At 44.5% G+C, this 19,534-nt stretch overlaps 1 protein-coding gene across 1 annotated transcript in view; it reads left to right on the top strand.

Annotated features, from left to right (window-relative positions):
* The first annotated feature begins 285 nt into the window (after positions 1-285).
* Positions 286-19,534, top strand: part of LOC126523038 (uncharacterized) — a 31,718-nt gene continuing 12,469 nt past the window's right edge. Inside the window, exons 1-6 of the mRNA XM_055066276.2 lie at positions 286-746; positions 865-985; positions 7,391-7,439; positions 11,429-11,526; positions 13,822-13,902; positions 18,599-18,728. Coding sequence (XP_054922251.1) covers positions 890-985; positions 7,391-7,439; positions 11,429-11,526; positions 13,822-13,902; positions 18,599-18,728 — 454 coding nt within the window. The 5' untranslated portion in view covers positions 286-746; positions 865-889. The remainder of the gene's footprint in view (positions 747-864; positions 986-7,390; positions 7,440-11,428; positions 11,527-13,821; positions 13,903-18,598; positions 18,729-19,534) is intronic.

Below are 19,534 nucleotides of genomic sequence, written 5' to 3'. Positions count from 1 at the left end.
CGTTTTATGCGAATGTTGGACTTCGTGTGAAGCACTGTTCACGTGAACTGACAGGTGTGCGAAGAATAGCTTACACTAGGGCTTACAAAAAAAGAAGTATGAGTATCGCACTATAGTCTCAGTGGTAAACTTGCAGTTCTCCTCTCTAATGTCAGTTGATCTGTGACTTAAAATAACACCGATATTTCTTTTTTCCTTTTATGTCCCAGTAAGTACACTATACAGGTTTCCGCGTATCGGTTTATTTATATCTTTTGGACCCCCCCCCCCCCCAAAAAAAAAAAAAGAAGAAAAGAAAATGACGAAAAGAAAAGATGATTGGGGAAATTCAGTAAATATACAAAGTGGAATCCAACGTTGCAAAATTGAACTGTTCTCTGTGGCCTGCTGGTTTGAAGAGCGTTGTTGAATCGGGGTAAGGTGTGGCATCACGTGCGTTGTGCCCTCCGAGAAGTGCCACCCTAGGTGGGCACCTCTTTTGCGTCTACACTCAGGATGAAACGCCCATGGTTTAACAACCGCACTTCTATAAACACCTGGGCCAACGGAGCTTTAAGTCAGTCGACTTTGTCCGCTCTCCCGCAATGAATATTTTGTAGTGAGATTTAATATTCAGTTATCTGGGGTTGTCCTAGGTCCAGCTGGAGGCACTACTGGTCCAGCCTACACGTGTACACGTGCGACGGTACCACGTCTGATTAGACAAGCTTGAGGAGAGTGCGTGCCAGTTGAATACTGCTCGTGCAGTAAGTACAGTGTTTAATTGTTGGAGTGCATCGGTAATGAAAGTTTATTAGTGCTGTTCTGCTGTTCTATTTGGCGTGGAACTGTCTCCTCATTGAGCCTTCTCCAAATATTTGCAAGTGTCGATACCTTCTCCCGGAACGAAATGCTTCTGTTGCCTGGAATCCTGCTTCTGCTCGCCACATGCACCACATGTGCTCAAACCAAGAGAGATGTCGGCCAGCTACCGCTAGGAATTAAGGTGAGCAAAGCAGGACGAAAGATGTGCAAGCGAACTACTTCAGAATAAGAAAGAAAAAAATTTTGTTGGTCATATTGTCTGCGGCGAGCCATAATTTAGTCTTCTTGCCAGTTGTATTAGTTTCCTCATATAGTTTCTCAGGACAATAGCTGCAACCGTGGCTACTAAAGCAAGGCTACGTCTGAAGACTGTCGGCAAAAAAGCGCGGTCCTATACAACGTATGTACCAAATGGTTTCAGTACAGCGTAGATGTATATAGAAATACCGGAAAACGTAGACGACAACAGCTTTGAGGAGGACATTTTATAACACTGCGATCAACAAAAGTACGCATGAACTCTTTTGGGTGTCTACATTGCACCCCGTAATGGAAGTCAATCGGGCGTAGCCTACAAGCGCGCGAAGTTGGGCTAGTTGGATGAGCAACATTTCGAGAAAAACAGCCCAGCAAGAGGACAGCGCTTGTATTGTCTCGTCTTTCATCGATACTGTTGCTGTGCTGTTTCTTTTTTATCGAAATGGGGCGTAGCATACGATGAAGAGAAAAATAAAAAAGGAGGAAATGCTCTCGTTGTGCCAGGGCTTTCTCGATGTGTAGTAAAGCAGGTCAGGAGATGATACGTAAGTTTTCTATCTCTATTAAGCGCTGTGCAACGTCGCAAGAGAATGCTTTTCATGTCCATCGATCTTGCGTTCCCTCCGGTACTGCGGCATCCAGCCGTTGCAACAGCGCGGCGCGCCATAATCTCAAAGACCACGCTTTTAGCGTACCGCGACATCGCCGCTCGTCTTCAGGCAAGCGGAACGCCCCGCGCATGAGGTGAAATGCATTGTAAAAGCCCAGTTTGTTCTATTGGATTGAATTTAGAGCGTCAAATGCATAGGCAGTGAAGAGCCAACTCCAATCACCCTTTGGTATAACCTTGAGAGGGCAACAATGCAAGACAAAGCACGCTGGAAATAATGGGCGATGAAATGTCCTACATTTCTTGGGCGCTGCGCATAAGCGAATATGTTTGATTTATCTGCTGGTGTAAACGTATCGTCAGTGCCATAAAGTTGAAGTCTTAATCAGTGAGGAAAGGAAAGGCACGCCAAGCAAGAACATTCCTGGCGCATTATGGTTGCCGTGTCACAATATGTCGCTACCAGTGCATTTTTTTTTCTTTCTCCGGTATAGGTCTTCGGTATTACGTCATTGACAAGTCCAATGCTGCAGCTCTAGCCTAGAATCCTTGTGGCAGAATTCCCCGTGTCTTCCTTTACATCTGGCTTTTCCGCGCGTGTTAAGTCTATGCGGGGAAGCTTGCTTTACGTAGGATCAAAATACGTGACATTAGTGTACGCTAGGGAATCCAAGTTCAACTGCAGCGCTTCGTTAACAAAATCCAACCCGCCAGTGGTAGCCGCTTACCTGCGTGGCCGTACAGTGTAAGTGATTTCCTTCATATGCGGCTTCACCGCATGCTTTAAAGGTACACGGAGAAGCACTCGCTTGCACATTTAGACGTGCGCTTTTAGACCACAATTTCCTGACACGTGATCGCTCCCCGTCCTTCAGCACACGTCTAACACCTTCTAACTACGTTTTCGCATCGCGCTCGTATACAGCCTAGAAGTGACGTGTTCTCTGTAGATTTATAGCTTAAATGCAGGTGACTTCGTTAACAAAATGATGTGCTCTTCGCACGCTTGCTCTCAAATGGCTGTTTAATACTTTTTCACGTACGCGTAGTGCACTGAAGCTACTGTCAGGTGCGGCTGCTTCTTAGTTGCGTGCAAACAGATACTCATTTTTATCAAGTTCACTTACTTTACTTGGATTGTCGCTTTATTTTAAATTCCCTATAGTCCTACAAAAAATACGGGGTTTCATGTCACAAATACACAATATGGTTATGGGAGAGGCCATAGGGAGATACCTCCGAATTTATATTGGACTACCTCGGATACTTTAATGTGAGCCCCAAAGCTCAGTGCGCAAGCATTTTTGCGTTCCGCCCCAACTGGAGTTGGGCCGCCCCAGCTGCAATTCGGACCCGCAACGACGTGTTGATAAAGTAATGTTAATTCTATAGCTAAAGTGACCGGCCGACTTCGCTTAGCCCAACGAGCGAACAGGGGGCAAATTCTGGTTTTTAATACCCATACCTGAACTCCCGCAGATGTATGTTCCACTTGCGACCTAGGATACGTCGGTGTGGAGTAAAAGAATGCAGGGATGTTAGCACAACAAGCAATAAGATAGACTTTGGCAACGTGTTGAGCACGTTTGAAATGTGTTTAACTTGACAGAAAAAACGCCAACATGATCTTAACTTGATCTGTAGTTTTCACTGCTAGCCGACAGCGTCGACCAGCCGTAAACATCACGTAACTAAGTCCTCGCAAATACGCTTTATTTTAGAGTAAAAACTTGCTCTGTACTGAAAAGAGAAAAAAAAAACAAAAAACGGTGGATATATCGAACCCAATCTTGCGGGCGAATTTTCTTGTTTTTTTTTTTTTAATTCTGGGGTTTTACGTGCCAAGACTATGACATGATTAATGAGGCACGCCGCAGTGGAGGATTCTTTAACGTGCACCTAATGCACGGTACACGGGCGTCCTTGCATTTCGCACCCATCGAAACGCGGCCGCCATGGCCGGGATTCGATCCCGCGACCTCCTGCTTAATTACCATCGCAACGTCATAGCCACTAAATAAATCGCAGGAAACCGCGTTGTACTGACTGTGAAATCAAAAGGAGGGCGACAGCACAGCGGCCGATGCGTTTTAGAAGCCAGGGGTTGTGCGCGTACGCTTTAGCACGAGCGAAAGTATTCTATTACAGCCGCCACCAATAACAACCACACAACGGTTGACGGTTAGCACTGTATAGGTTATCTTTGATTCACACGCCCCAGCATGAATTTTTCGTCCCAGGGGTGCGTGTTTTCTAACAAGGTAGGTGCATTAGAGGAAGTATATATATATATATATATATATATATACAAAGATGGAAAGAAGATACAAAGGTGGATCGGGAATTTTTCGTGATGGCCTTTACTTTTCTGATTGATAATTTTGTTCTAACTATATTACTTCAGAAAATAATTATTTAACAATGACTGATTATGTAATCGAGCGAAATAAAAAAATATAGCCTGACTTGCTTCAAGCGACGGCAACAAAAGTTACCTTGATTCTGTCCAGCTACGCGGCGCTCACATGATTTTAAATTTTGGCACAAGTTGCGGGGGACAACCTTTATGTAGTTCAAACGTTCACGCAGTTTTCTTCCTATTCAATAAGTGCGCATATAAACGCGAATATGTACGGAGTCTGCATATTACAGATAGGGTACTTCATTTTCGGGTTTTATAATTTTTTAAACTTCTGAGGGTAAAAATAGGGTGTTACCTTTAAAGAGGAAAACCAGAGAGAAATCTGATGTTTTGTTGCGTGACAGGAAAACCGAGGAGAAATTGGAAGGATGGGGGGGGGGGGGGGGGGGGCGGAGGAGGGGGGGTGTCGTCTAGCAGCTTAAAATTCGACATTTTTTCTAATATTTACAAGCGATTATCACAAGTGATAGTCTACTTTTGGACACAAACGTCCTATTTAAACAAGCGAAATCCTTTTCAGGAGCAGAAACATGTAATGGCAAGGCGAGCAGCTCGCAAATAATGGGATGAAATGATCTTACGAATTCTTAGTTTATAGCGCCAAAGGACATATACAAAAGCTAGAAGAAGACAGGACGAGCGCTCGTCTTGTCTGCTTCCAGTCCTCGTTTGTGTCCTTTCGCGCTATACATCAAGAATATGTTACCGTACCAACTCGCCCAACTATCCATCCTTTTGATCTTACAGATACTCGTTGTGAGGCATAGTTATACAATGAAAAGAAATCACATTAACAAAAACAATAAATAGAGACCTGTTTGGAGACACCTTCCTTACATTGTCCTCTGCACTCTTCTAACAAAGGAAAAGAAAGTACAAAAAGCAATGCACTGGATCATGCTTCGCAGGAGGTGTAAAATGCCTTTTCTTTCTTGTCCTACAAGCCCTTTTTGATGTACATCATAATTGTCATTGGGAGAATTTCTCTGTACTTCTTAAACCTGTCGAGCATGTCTGTTGTCGTCCTGTTTTACTATTTCCAAATATACGCTCTTGCAACAAAATTATAGGAATACCAAAAACCAGCCACGCTTCTTTGAACGTCGTCACAGCTACCGTTCGGAATGAAGAGCAATGTTAGCGCTGCGGTAATTAGCTTCGTAGCACATTACCGCGGTTTACATGTGTGCGACGCGCAGCGAATGCTATTCAGTGCACCATTATCGTATTCATGTAAACGCGGTTACTAAAAAAAAAAGCAAGCTTTCGTTTACTCAATGCTGACAGGCGCTGAATACACACTATTGTTATATATGCCGGCTTTCGCTTGAGTGTTAAGCGAAAACGAGGCATGCACCGTATTCGTATAGTAATAGTGTTAATTGTATATTTGGGACCACTTGTTCAAAAGAAAAAAAAGAATAAGGAGGGGGGCAGCGTTTTTTAGTTTCGTAACTCCTCCATCTATTATTATATTTTACGAAAGGGCAAATTTGCGGAGAAATCGGGTTTAACCCTATTTGGATTAAATTTTCCGGGGTGCGAAAATCGGGAGATATTGGGTTACCCGAAAACTAGCTGACTAATTAACCAAACAGTTATTTAATAACTCCCACAAGAATTAATCAACTAATTAATTGAAAAGTTAACTTACTACCTAATAAATTATTTTGCTAACAAACGAACGAAATAATCAGCTGGCAAACTAACTAACCAACCAACCAACTGACTGACCGATTGACTATTCCTGCGTTAATTCTATTATGCAACTAAACATCGATATTTAAGGGAGCACATTTTCGCTGCACCGACATGCGCACTGGCTGTGGTGGCAAGCTCAACGAAAAGAAGTATTGTAAAAGGCACTCTGCAGTAGTGAAACCTACCTTGCATTCTTGACGCTTGCCCATGGCTGGTGATGAATGCGAAGAGCCTCAGCATTCCAAATTTGCTAGCTGGTTTTCAGAAAGTCAGGCCGTGTCAAATCTTCCTTTTGCGATAAGTCTTGCGATAAACGCTCTGACAACGAAACTCAAGAGATATGTGAGATCTTGAGGCTCTGTGATTCATGACTTATCGTTGTCGGTCCCTCGATAGGTCAATAACTAATCATTACAGTTGAAAGAAAGACAGCAAGAAAGGACAGAAAGAAAGAAAAGCCAACACGCGACATATAACGCATGTTCTTGTTTTTGTTTTCTCTTTTTCTTTTTAGATTATACAAAATTATTTTTAAAAAACGCCTGTTGGAGATAGAACAATTTTAGTCATTTTAGTCAATTTTTAGCTAAGCATTTTACAGCGCGTATTGCAATTTACGGATTGTGCAGCCGGTGAGTTCGAAGGCGTGTTCACTTAAAACAAATCTGTACTCTGCGTGAACCGGCACAAAGTGAAACGCGAGCGAATTAGATTGGATTTGAATGGGATTGTACGTTTCCACTTTCGTCATAGCTTGAAGTGGCGTGATTCAGGTGCCCATGTTGACGTTGAAAATTCCATCACGTCTAGAAAGCGAGGCTGCGCAACAAACGCTCATTACAATTTGACGTGATCACGCTAGAAGAAAAAAAATTGACTCTATTCATGTCTTTTCTGTTTGAGGAATTTGCTGTTTGAACTTATGTACTGGTACACTGCCACCTTGGTACTGCCACCCCTTGGTACACAAGTACGAAGGGGTGGCAATAGCAGCGGCAATGCGTCGCGCCATTGGAGCAAGAAAAAGGGCGCTTTCGTTGACGCAGATGATCGGGGGAAAAAAAATCGGGCGTTTGGGGATTGCTGCCGTGACTAGTGAATGGTGAACGTTATAGGTACGCCCCCATTGTTTCACTTTCTGGAAGAATCGATAAATTGCCGTATGATTTCTAGCTACCAGCTTTACAGGAAACTGTTTCTTTTTTTTTTTTTACCGGTTTCGCAATTTACAGGCGTTGCAGCTTATGGCCTCCGCAGAGTGATGATAAGCATGTGAAACGCTGCGCGCCTACAGAGCTAAAGATTGAGATCATTGAAGTGCCTGGTATATTTAATTTGATTTTTAACTTCCAATTTATTCTTTTTGATAGATGTTCGGGTTATGCTGAAAATGAATGAATGAATGAATGAATGAATGAATGAATGAATGAATGAATGAATGAATGAATGAACGAACGAACGAACGAACGAATAAATGAATGAATGAATGAATGAATTAATGAATGAATGAATGAATGAATGAATGAATGAATGAATGAATCTCCACAGTGAAAAACATAACCGTTAACAAAAGTTACCTTTTGCTGCACTTTTAGGGACACGGAATCATGGACCTACACAAAGGAGACGTCGCCCTTGTATTCTGTAAGCACCTCAGCTACAAGAATGCATTCTGCAAGCGTGCAAGCGTGCCATCGTATCTGCCGAATTCATAATTAAGTCGCATCTCGGCATGGTACCCGCTCTGCGTTGCTGGCCGGCGCCGTTGTGTTTTGTAATACCTTGGGAGTTCAAAATTCTCTCTTCTGACCTTTTTAGACTCTAGCAGAAGCTGTTGTTAGACGGGTTGGTTAGACATTGTTTAAAGGAAGAAGAACGTATACAAAAAAAAACAATGTTTAACGAAACATGTTTAAGGACAATCACTTTCAAGGATTAGTGGCACCTGCGCCAAAGGGAAAGATTTAGATTTGAAATAACAAAGTCGGCCACACGATCAGGTTCGAACATACCCGAAGTGACCCTGTAGATCAATAATTCTTTCGCGTGTAGTCTGTTGTCACACAGCCCTCGGTTTTGTTTTGCAGTTTCAAGTATCCCGCTAGGAACCTCTGCTCCGTGTGGTAGCATTGACTCCGAGATAGTAGTAGCTTGTCCGTTGTAGTTGTTTCCAGTAGATGGCACCACCAAACCGCCAGTGACTCTAGCTCGTAAGCGCAATAGCGAAAATTGCATTTTCGGCGGAAGCTGAGACGGCTGGAAGTACGTTGGCGCGAAGCAAAGAAAAAACACGCAATTAAGCGAACTTATTTTCTGCAAGTAATGAAGCTTAGTGTAAAAAATAAGTGCTTAAAGATTAGGATGCATACGGAGAAGCAAAAAGAATGACCTTAGTGGCCCGTGCTATCGCCTCCTTTGCCTGTGCCCCCATCAAAATATGCTCCCACTGCCGCTACGACGCACCACAACCATCACCATCACCATCACATTCAGCTTCTTTTTCTTCCTTTTCCTTCTCATTTTTCATAGTCATCATTATCAACTACCTTACGTGTCCCTACCAGATAGTGGAGATCGGTAGCAGATAGTAGAGATGGTAGAGATCACTACATTTAGCGACATTCACCAACAAATAATATATTTCTTAAATCATGCCTAAATCCCGTAGGCAAATTTTATGAGCATAGTCTATTAAAAACTATTTAATTTGTGTCGGAATACGTTGCAAATTTTTGTTCGTCACTTACTACTGTAGAGCCCCACACTGATACAAGATGTACGCAAAACTCCAAGGTACGGAAAGTACCGGGGTTTCGAAACAGCTTAAGTATACAAGCTGCAGTCCTTAAAGGGACACTAAAGGCAAATACTAAGTCGACGTGGACTGCTTAAATACCATTCCAGAAACATCGCAACGCTTGTTTCGTGCCATGAAAAGACTGAGTTCACGAGAAAATTGTATCTTAAGGGTCCGAATGCCTTTTTTTGAAATGCAAATCTCCCGCCACCCAACCGGGGGGAGTGGTGACGCTGCATACGCCATCACCGCCCTTTGCTGCCGTCGGTGAGTAAAGCGGCGCCCGACAGACGGCGGCACCGAGCCAAGCCAGAGCGGCGGATTCACCGCTGCGGCTTCTTTTTGGTCAAGTGCCGTAGACTGTTCGGGAGTTCACTTTAGTCCGGGCATCCCGCGACATCACATGGAAGTTGAATTCTCTGTTACTTGCAGTTTGTGCAAGTTTCGCGAGCCAGCAAAACTAACCCAGCACTGCGCGATCAGGAAAGTACTGAAACGCGAAAGCCTGGGCGGCGCAGATCGAGCTAGAACGAAACCTTTCGACCGCCTGCGTCGTTGTCAACGGACAAGTAGCATTTTATTTCATCTTATAGTACAATACGAGGTTTTTTTTTTTTTTTTTTGCAACGAGTAGTTGAGTACTGGTGACAGAATTTAACTGAGAAGTGCTTTCGTCATCGGGCAAGTGCTTGAATGTCCCGGGGGAGTCTCTAATCATGTCCTGCATTTACCTCAATTTCTCGATTTCCCTTTAGTGTCTCTAATCATGTCCTGTATTCACCTCGATTCGTATTTCACTTTAGTGCCTCTTTAACACATAATATAACAGCAGTACTTAACAAATATAAATACACAGTTAATCTAAATAAAATAGATTTACGCAACACTTTCTTCATAATGGCAATGAATTATATTGTAAAATTATTTGAATTTAGATACCTTAAAATCATTTAGAATAATTCAAACACCTTGCAACGTACTATAGAACTTTTTATTCTGTTAGCACTAAATTCCGATATGTATGTTCCTGACGTTGCAATGTATTTTCGACCTTTCGAAAATCATTATATATAAAGCCCTGTTTCTTTCTTTCAAAATGTGTTATTTTATTGGTGTAGTTATTTTTCAAGGAGCATTTATTTTTGCTGTTAGAGATATGGTTTCCTGTGTTCATTTATTTTCTTGATGTTTCCGGCAGAAAATATGTGTTTCGTGAATGCCACTACCATGTAATTGACCCTGGGCATTCGTGAAGCTGCTGCGATAGCTTTTTACCCAGGTGTCCCTCCTATTATTCTCCTGGCAAATAAAAATTGATTGATTGATTGATTGATTGATTGATTGATTGACTGACTGACTGACTGACTGACTGACTGACTGACTGACTGACTGACTGACTGACTGACTGACTGATTGATTGATTGATTGATTGATTGATTGATTGACAGGCTGCTTAGGTTGTGGAAGGTGGAAAGAAGTACAGGACTATAGTTGCAGGATGGGAAGATTCTTGTAAGATTCTATCGAACTGGGTTTTGACGGAAACCGCTATATCTGATCGCCGCATGTCGCCGCTGGTTGCTTTAGGATCCAGCTGATATCGCACTGCCATTCTTGGCTCAGCATCCGCAACTGCGTGCTACCCTGGCGTTTCGCGCATTGCTTAATGTGTAGAATAAGCAGTTAACTGTTTTCACAAAAATTTTATTCCAACTTTGTTATTCGGTCCATCACCCTTTATTTTCGTCACCGTTTGTTTTCGTTTTACTCGTCAACAAGCGACAACAAAGAGAGCTCGAGAGAGACATATATAAATAAAATTTCGGAAAAGAAGGAGTCGTCTTGAAAAGTGCATAACCGTGGGCATGAACGCAGACTATATGCTTGAATAGAAGTTCCAGTTGTGCTAGTTGGTGCAGCTTCGATCCCGTGCCTCTGAGTTTCGGTTATGATTGTTTACTTCACGCTGAAATTAATTAAAGAAGTAATGCTTATGCGTTTTATTTTACTCGGGCAATTAAGAATATGAGCCATCCTTCCTCGAAGATGTGACCATATATGTATACCTGAATACCTACCATTGCGTAGATGGCTCCGTTATAGCCTATGCGCTTCAGCTGAAGAAATGAGCACGACGGCATCATGACAGCGTCAGAGGACGGACGTATTGGCTGATTGAAAGTGTCCAAAGTTTGAAAAGAATGCTAATCGCATAAAAAAGCTTGAAAGCGAGAAGCTGTGTCGTAATTCCGGACTTGCCGGTGGGCCGACATTGCCATTGCAAAGTGCGCAGCAGCCAAAATCGAACGCGATAACCGTCACCGCCCCATTAAAACGTGTCTTCCGAATTCCAGGCCTTGCCCGCCAAACGCTGCATGTAATCTTTTCTCGACTTTGATGATGATGCACTAGCAGTCTCCACATGTAAGCTAAAACCAACTTACTCCCTCATGAATTAAGTATAGTATATTGGAGGATTGAAGATATATGTGCTTTGCTTGCGCATGCGCATGGATTCGTGTGCATTAACGCAATGTTAGAATTGAAGCTGCTTGGGCTGTTACGCTGTTATCGCGTTCATATAAACGCGGCCACGTATAGGTGTTCTGAAGTGATTACTACAAGTAACCTTTTCTCTTGATATACTATGGCATATCCATGGGATGACGGCCGTGCGTAGGTGCTCGAGCCAATGAAGGGCGCGATAGCAACAACATGGAATCAGTGACATTTCGTAACCAAGAAACGCGTGACGAGCTTTTGTTATTGCTTGCTTTAGAATACCCGTGTCGAGCTGCAGCTACATTTCTCACTGCGTCTCGGCGCGCGTGCGCAGACGTGACGGTGAGCAACCTAGGACACGATCCACTCTCCCTGTCACTCGTGAGCCGCTCGTGTTGCCAGCAAGTGGCACCCGGCGACATCGACTGTGACGTAAGCAAAACAACCATTATGTGGTTGCGGTTATGGGCCTTGCTTCTGAACGCTTTGTCGCATTGTCATGCATGCGTGCTGCTGCAGCTTTCCGCGATGCGCTGGTATCGAGGCTGCCTGTAGAACCCCAAGAAAATTGTGAGAGTAACACAATTCTTAGCGCGGAAATAGCCAGATGTACATTTTAGGTCGCTTGCAACGGCTTTACTGGTTAAATTTTCTTAATCGTCTGAGTTCATTCATCCTTGTGGCATTACTGTTATGTGTGCACCTATTAACTGACATATATCTTGGCGATAAATCTTGACTTTCACGAAAGAAAAACCTATTACGGCATAGACAAAGGTACTCTTAAAATGCATAGCCTATTGGTCTGCTAAAATTACCACGACAGAGGCGGTGTCTGGTGTGAAAAGCGTAAGCCATCTAGATGGTATTGTATAGGGCACGTCAACGAGTTTATTCACCGCCTCGACGCATGCAATAGGGCAACTGCAGTGATATCCGTAGCATTGGTCACGGTGGTGTGGGGGCTTGTTATAGAGGCAGTGGCATAAATTAAGGAGGAGAGAGGATAGCGAATCTATTGACCCTTTTCGCGGCGATCCCGTGAGCGCTGCCACGTTTGATCACGTGGTGACGCGTCCATTGCTTGCCTCAACTGCCTCCGTTGCCCCCGCGTTTACAATTAGTGTGTATGACGCCGTTGCGGCTTAGCAAGTCTCTGTTTCGGGAAATATCATAGACGATGACTGGGTGGACGACACGAAGCTTTGGCCACAGCTTCAGAGAACAAGCAAAAGCGCTTTGGAAGCTGATTAAGCTTTGTCCAAACGGCTCGAGCAGCGTATAGGGTGCTCGTTTTAAAAGCGAGGCTAAATATGTATTGCAAGCTTTCAAAACTTTCCGCTCATGAAATGAATCAGGATTAGTGTATTTTGCTCATCTTTCTTTATTTGGGAAATATTCTGAAGCAGCGACCTGTCACATATGTGACCCAGTAAATTTCCTTGGTGTGGTCACTATCTGATTATTTCTGCCTAATCACTCGTGGGTGTGCTCAGTTCCGATAAATTGTATCTTGTAGTACCTTTTAGCAAAGATGTATTATCGCTAGTAACTCGCTTACTCTTGTGCACCGTGACACAACATTCAGCGTTGACCAAGCGTGCGCTATCGGTGTAGTCCGTCATTTATTGTGCGTATATGGTGCGCATATATTCAAGTGTGCGCCGATTCACTTATTGACACGCTGACGATAGCGTGGGCGTATAATATTTCGTGCCCGTTGGGGTAGATGTGTGTAAATACTGTGCGCGAAACGTATACGACAGGAAGCGGCACTACTCCCTTTGTAATTGTTTAACGAGCGGTACTCACTCTTGTCGACGTTCCGGGGATGAAGCACTTTCTTTGAAGGTTAGCGATACAACGTTGGCGCATGAGCAAATTTCTATATCCTCAAAGAAAGCCATATACAGCTCGAAGTGCCGGTAACACGTACGGACAGTTGCAGCAACGGTCCGCGAACTTGGCTACACAGATTCATTCCATTCCTTCATATGCCAGTCACTATTTTTGCAGCCCACTACTACGCACAATCAACCTGCATGATTAAATCCGGCTTGATGGGAGCATAGTGCGCTAGCGAAAACTCAGTTGCATTTCCGACAGCTGATCGCACAGAAGCAAGGTGGAAGCGATAACGGTTTCGTTTTCGTGCGCTGTCGCTGAGGCGACTTGCGGCCCACCGCCGAAAGCGCCATCTCGTTTCTCCAGAACAAACTGCCTCGCGAAGAGGGTCGATATAGTCGAATAACCGTTGCTGGAAGTATTCCGAGCTAAACCATGTTTCGTCAGCATGGGATTTAGTAGTGCGCTCGTGCGTGTGCGTCTGTGTGTTGGCGGGGAGGTATAGGTGCACCGTGGGTAATAAAGCTTCTCGTGTAATACTTTCACGCATGCAGTGTCACGTTTCTTCCGTAATTATGAGGTGGATAACTTCACTAACTAACTGTCCTGAATTAATATGATGGTGACGTAGCGCAGCCTGGATCAAGAGCATCACCTGTGTCACAACCATGCTAGGTGGTGCTGGTGTCGCGTTAACCCAATCAGGCCTGTGATTATGCGATGCGTATTACTTACTGGCTGTACCCGTGTGCTTATAAAAGAGTGCCCGCCAACTAGTGACGCATAACTCCGCTTAGCGATAGTGGCTGCAGCACATCGAGTGACTCAACTTGTGGGGACTAACTGCCGGCGTGTTGCTTTTTCGGCGACTCTTGGCTGCAGTCCATGTTGCTGATTGGAGGCGACATGGGAGACATTTATCCTGGAGACAGCCGGAACCTCACGGCCTACTACGCAAATATGGTGAGCCAGCGTGCGAAGGTCTTAGCGAACGTACATCATTTACACCAGTTCGCACAGTCGCAGTATGCTAGCTTTTAACACCTATATCTTGGCGCTGTCCTACCCGTCGCGTTCGCCATGGATAGAATCGGCGACGTTCAAGAAATTTTTATTATACGGTATAAGAGCGTCCTTTGCTGAGAGATAATTTAGTAACAATTAAAATTCGATAAAGTAATGATCAACGACAAAAAAAGAAAACAAAGAAAACATTGTACGCGTGGCAATATTGTATTTCACTGTGACGCGTGCACCTGAAGAAGAATTTGCTTTTAGATTTAAGAAGGTGTGTCCAGTCCACTCGTTCGCCGTACCCTGTTCGTGGCTGTATTGCACCTGTGCTTTTGTTTTATCGAAAAATCAATACACCCTGCTTGCTGTATCTCACATGCAATTCATCATCATCATCATCATCATCATCAACAACAACAACAACAACAACAACATATATTATACTCTTAAAGGCCCCTTTCAGAATATTATATAAGCGTGGGATGCAAGAAGAATCCATCAAACATGGCTTACAATAACATTGCAAAATTTGGCTTTATATTAACATGTAAAACAAAGGCACATTTGGTCAGACACTGCAGAACATTGGTGGAGTAACTCAGTGTTAATTTTTGAAATGATCTGACAGCAGCTGCTAGAATTTTAAAAGGTTACGTTCGTTAATAACTTGATCTGGCTTGTTTCGCTCTTCAATCGATAATGAAAAAAAAATGATTGGTAGAAGCTGTTTGTAGAACCGCGTAAATGCTGCACACTACAAGAACTTAAAAGGCGACGCGATGCGTGGGTAGGAGAGTTGAGAAGTTTCCCATATAGATGACTGAACTTGTAGTACAATTTACGGAAGAGGCAAAGTTTGGCGATCTTGCGGCGGTGATGTAGCGTATCGAGCCCAAGTGATACTTTCATTTGTGTATTGTTCTTTTGATGACTGTACGAAGGTGCGATAAAACACACTGCGCGCTTTTGAATATTATATATATATATATATATATATATATATATATATATATATATATACAAAGCCGTTCAGTGCGTTTCATCACTGAACGAGGGTTCGTTCATTGCATAACGAGGATCTTCAATCCGGCAGCATTAATGCCTTCAGGTAGCGTGTGTGGGTTTATTGACCAGTTAGTTGCCTTCACCAAAAAAGGTCACGTACTCATGACGCCTGCGGCAGGAAGGATGTTACACATCCGCCGCCAAGGCTTGTGAGTGCTGGCGTTGGCTCACACTCCCAAGGTTAGTTCTAAAAGTAAAAAAAAAAAGACACCCAAGAAAGTGGATGGGGAAACGGCGCCGCGGTAGCTCAATTGGTTAGAGCATCGCACGCGTAATGCGAAGACATGGGATCGTTCCCCACCTGCGACAAGTTGTCTTTTTCATCCGTTTTCATTGCTATTAAGTTATCATTTCTTTAACTCAATTACTAAGTACAAGTAATTTATATATATATATATATATATATATATATATATATATATATATATCATGAGAAGCCAACAAACAAAAGACACCAAGGACAACATAGGGAAAATTATATATTTAATTGTATATATCTTCTAATGTGTTAGCTGCTAAGTATATCTGGGGGTGATTCCACATCGCAGACGCGTATTCAAGCTTTGTTCGAATAAATGTTTCATCGGCGAGTTTTCGGGTGGAAAGTCGGCACAGCGTAAGGTTTCATCTTATAACCCTAAGTACTTTCGACGACGCATCAGCCGTTAATTGTTCGATGTGTTCAGACCAAGTGAGCTTATTTGTAAGTAGTGACGCCTGGGTAACGGTACGAGTCAACTAGGGCTGTAGTTGTTCAATTCAAGGAGTAGGAGTATGTATATGAGCGTAGACTGTTTGCGCGTTGCATGCTTGAGCTGGCATTTGCTAATGTTGGGCTTCATTAAAGAGTGAATGCACCAGTTTTTGATTAACATTAGGTCTCTGTGTGGCGCTATCTGGTCTTGAACAGAAGGTACACGACAGCGGTGGACACAATCATCTGTGAAGAGTCGGATGGGGGAAGAAATGCCAGTAGGAAGGATCGTTGATAAAGCTTAAAAGGAGAGGAGGTGCCAAGTCTTGAGCCCTGCGAAACGTCAGAGATGACTTTCGTGGTATTCGAGTGACCAGTGCCAACAGCGGTGAATTGTGATCGACCGATGACGTCTTCTGCTGACCCGCAGCTTACCCCAGGCGCTGTTTCTATATGTTACTTCACATTTATATCGTCTCTGAGAGCTGGACGCGAAATTAGAAGCTTTCTGTGTGAGATGTAGAGACAGGTTTATATTGTCGGAGCCAGTACGTTCAAAACGGTGCATATCTTCTGTAATAGAACGCGTGTGTTGTTTTACTTTCTTATTAGCCAACAACCTCAAGAGCGTCGAACAGTTTTGCCCGCTTTTCTAACTTGTGCAGCGCTCATAATCGCTTCTAATTTCCCGCTAATTAGGTATAAGAAACGCACGAATCGCTGCTTTCGTCAGCCGGACGAGTCCTTAAGAAACGAGCCTTCGAGCGGAGGCCCAATTCCGCCTTGAAGAGAACCATAATAAGCACGAAACCGGAAGTGGCAAGTCAGAGACAAGGGCCCAATTGCAAGTGCCTCTGAACAAACAAAACTGCAGTTGCACGTGTCTCCTGTTCAAGAAATGCGTACGACTCGAGCGACTCGAGCCCCCTCGTGCGTTCTTCGGCACAAAGGGAGGCGATAACTGAACACAAACAGCTCCCGGTTAAAATTACACACTGGCCTGTTACTATTACAGCTCGACCATTTCATTCTTCAATTACCGAGCAGCACCGCAAGGTGCTGCTTCATAAACAGTGGACGCAAGGGTGCGGCCTGCAGCTAAACACGGCGGCGTGGTGTCGACCACCGGAATGGAGCCGAGAAATAAGTGGTGTGGGCGGGTGTGGAGGCGCAGCTCCGCTGAACATGGCGCAATAAATTACGTCAGGTCTTTCGCTGGGCTGTATCGCCGGCCACAAGTGGTCTGCGGCTTGCAGCTGTTCTCCCGTGGCTACACAACAACGTTTTGAACCTGTATGTATACATATGAGTAGGCGCACATACTGCATTTGGAAGCGTTCAGTGGCTGCAGGGGCCGAAACCACGACATATTACTTGTAGTGTTTGGCCTTGGAGCTGCTAGGCGCTTGGAGCAGCTAGGCGCTTGGAGCAGGCGCTTATCGGAAACGCTTGCGAGGGACGCCGAGACACATTTAACGGCCTCTGTAATCTTACTGGCTTGTTTCACTGCTGTGCCTTCGAGAACGCTGCATCGAACTCATAGGAAATGTAGTTTGTAGCTACTTTGATGAGCTACATCGACGAGGTGCCTGCGACGAGCACAATTGGTTCTTCAGTGTACATCAGCGATGCGCTATTACATACGCTGCATTGGTGCCATGCTGTGCTATATGGATGTTAATTACGCATGGAAGGCAGGTGTCTGAGCTCGGTGGAAAGGAAGTGCGTCGATAAAAAAACATGATTGTCTAGTTTGGGAATGACCATCTCTGTCTGCAGGATTTCGGTGGCCACACGGTGTGTCCACGAACGTGAGGAGAAATGGCAAATATTATACGCTGAGGGAGAAGAACCATAAGAGGTGGTTTAGGTTTCCAACTCTCTCAAATTCATAGCATAAAAAAAGAAATTCTTTTTGCCCTACGCCACTACGATATCTAAGCTCAGTTCGCTCTAACGAATCTTAGTTGGCTTTGGCGTCCCGGTCTTCGTTGCGATAATACACGCTAATCTTTCTAAATATCATGGCCGCGCTGCACCCAATTTCGGTTCCTGTTGTAAATAACCCATAGGCTCTCGTAACCGCTGATACGTTTGACAGGCCTGGTGGCACCGCTTCAATGAAAGAGGCACGGGTGCCCCCGAAATTAAACGGGCTCCAGATGTGTGTCTTGCGTTTACGTCTCGATTGGTGCGAAGGCCACCCGGTCTTCGCTCACAGGAACGGCTGCGCGCAGCGGTTGCGGAAAACTACCTGGGCGGGCTCCGGTATCCGGCAATTACGTGCTTTGTGTAATTGAACTCTGACACCCATTCTGACAGTTGCTTACTGCGGCTGTAACTAACCTCTCTCTTTCTCCGTGATGCTCAAAGTGCCTGTGTCGATTCTCGTGGTTTTTCTTTCTCTCTCTCTTTTTTTGGCCATGGTCGGGAACCACTGTTTGTGTTTGCGACTGTTCCAGCATGTGCGGAAGCGACCGTCTCTTTAACGGACCGGGCGTCTGTGCTCACCCCAATACTAGTCACCCCTGAGTGTTCGCCGCAAGCTGTGTGGATCTGAAACGATATAATAAAGGAGGCTGCGAACAAATGACATACACCTCTCGCAAAGCTTATCGTATATAAGAAGTCTGTGGCCAAACCAAGGCGGCTTCGCGCTGCCTCAATTACGCGGTGTCCACAGAAGCGCGTTCGTTGGTCACGAAGTAAGAAGTTGGCCTCCTATGGGTGGCTGCATCGCGTATACTTCGTTGTAGAGCGTTCACGGTGAGCGGGACGTCTTCGATGGGGCGCCGTGCCTTCTGTAATAAGACGTTTGCTGTCCTATTGCGAGCTGTAATTTTGAGAGACGCGTCGTAAACCGCATGCCGCATTTAATTTTTTCAGTACCTCGTGGACCGGGTCGGCTACTGCGAGTTCGAGATTGCAGTGCCGGATGGCGAGAAGCTGATTCACACGGTTTCCTTCAATACAACGGTGCCCAGGGCAGGATCCAATGCGCCCGCCTTTCTTCGTGGTAGGTCAACGCGCGAGTCCTTGACGCACTGCGTGCAGCGTTCAAGCTTGCCAGTTAGCAAGGAGTCTGAGCTCGCACCGTTGATGAACACAGACAGCGATTCACAAAGCACGCTAAAAAAATAATGAAAAGAATATGCTATTTGGGGACACGTCTTGTTCCCAAACAGTAATCGCCATCTACCTTGCGTGCATGCTTGTATTTTTTTTTCTTTAGCTTAGCACTGTATATGCGCTCTAAATTCTACAGTGAATAACGCTATATGTTGTGCTCCATGGCACACTCATGTTGCAGGTGACTTGAAACTACTTGAGGCCGAAATTAGAATTTTTGACAGCGATGTTGTATATGGCTAGGGCTCCGTGCATTTTTGTACTCCGTGAACAAAAACTGTCGTCATCAATGGCTCATACTCCCGCACTCATGCTCCCGTAAGCAAGCAAAAATGCAATGGCTCATAGCCCCGTAAGGCAGAGGCTACAAGCGCTCAGCGAAGTGAAGCCAACAGGGCTTAAATTCTTTCTAGTCACGCATACCACATACAGAACAGCATGTAGAAAACTGTCATCATCAATGGCTCATACCCGCGTGAGCAATGGCTCATAACCCCGTAAGCAAGCAAAAAATGTAATGGCTCATATTCCCGTAAGGTTTATGGCTACTCAGTTTGCGCGAATCAGCTGTGATGACACTACCCCTGTTGTTGCTGTCGATTATTTAAATGTGGATGTGTCGGTACCGAAAAGGGAACGGTTTGCCCGTTCCGTGTTGCAGACACATCCCTTGCGATGTCATACCGATCTGGC

This window comes from Dermacentor andersoni, chromosome 6, assembly GCF_023375885.2.
Source record: "Dermacentor andersoni chromosome 6, qqDerAnde1_hic_scaffold, whole genome shotgun sequence".
In the NCBI taxonomy this organism is placed as follows: domain Eukaryota; kingdom Metazoa; phylum Arthropoda; class Arachnida; order Ixodida; family Ixodidae; genus Dermacentor; species Dermacentor andersoni.
Note: the sequence above shows the minus strand (reverse complement) of the source record. Positions and strands in the feature narration are given on the sequence as shown.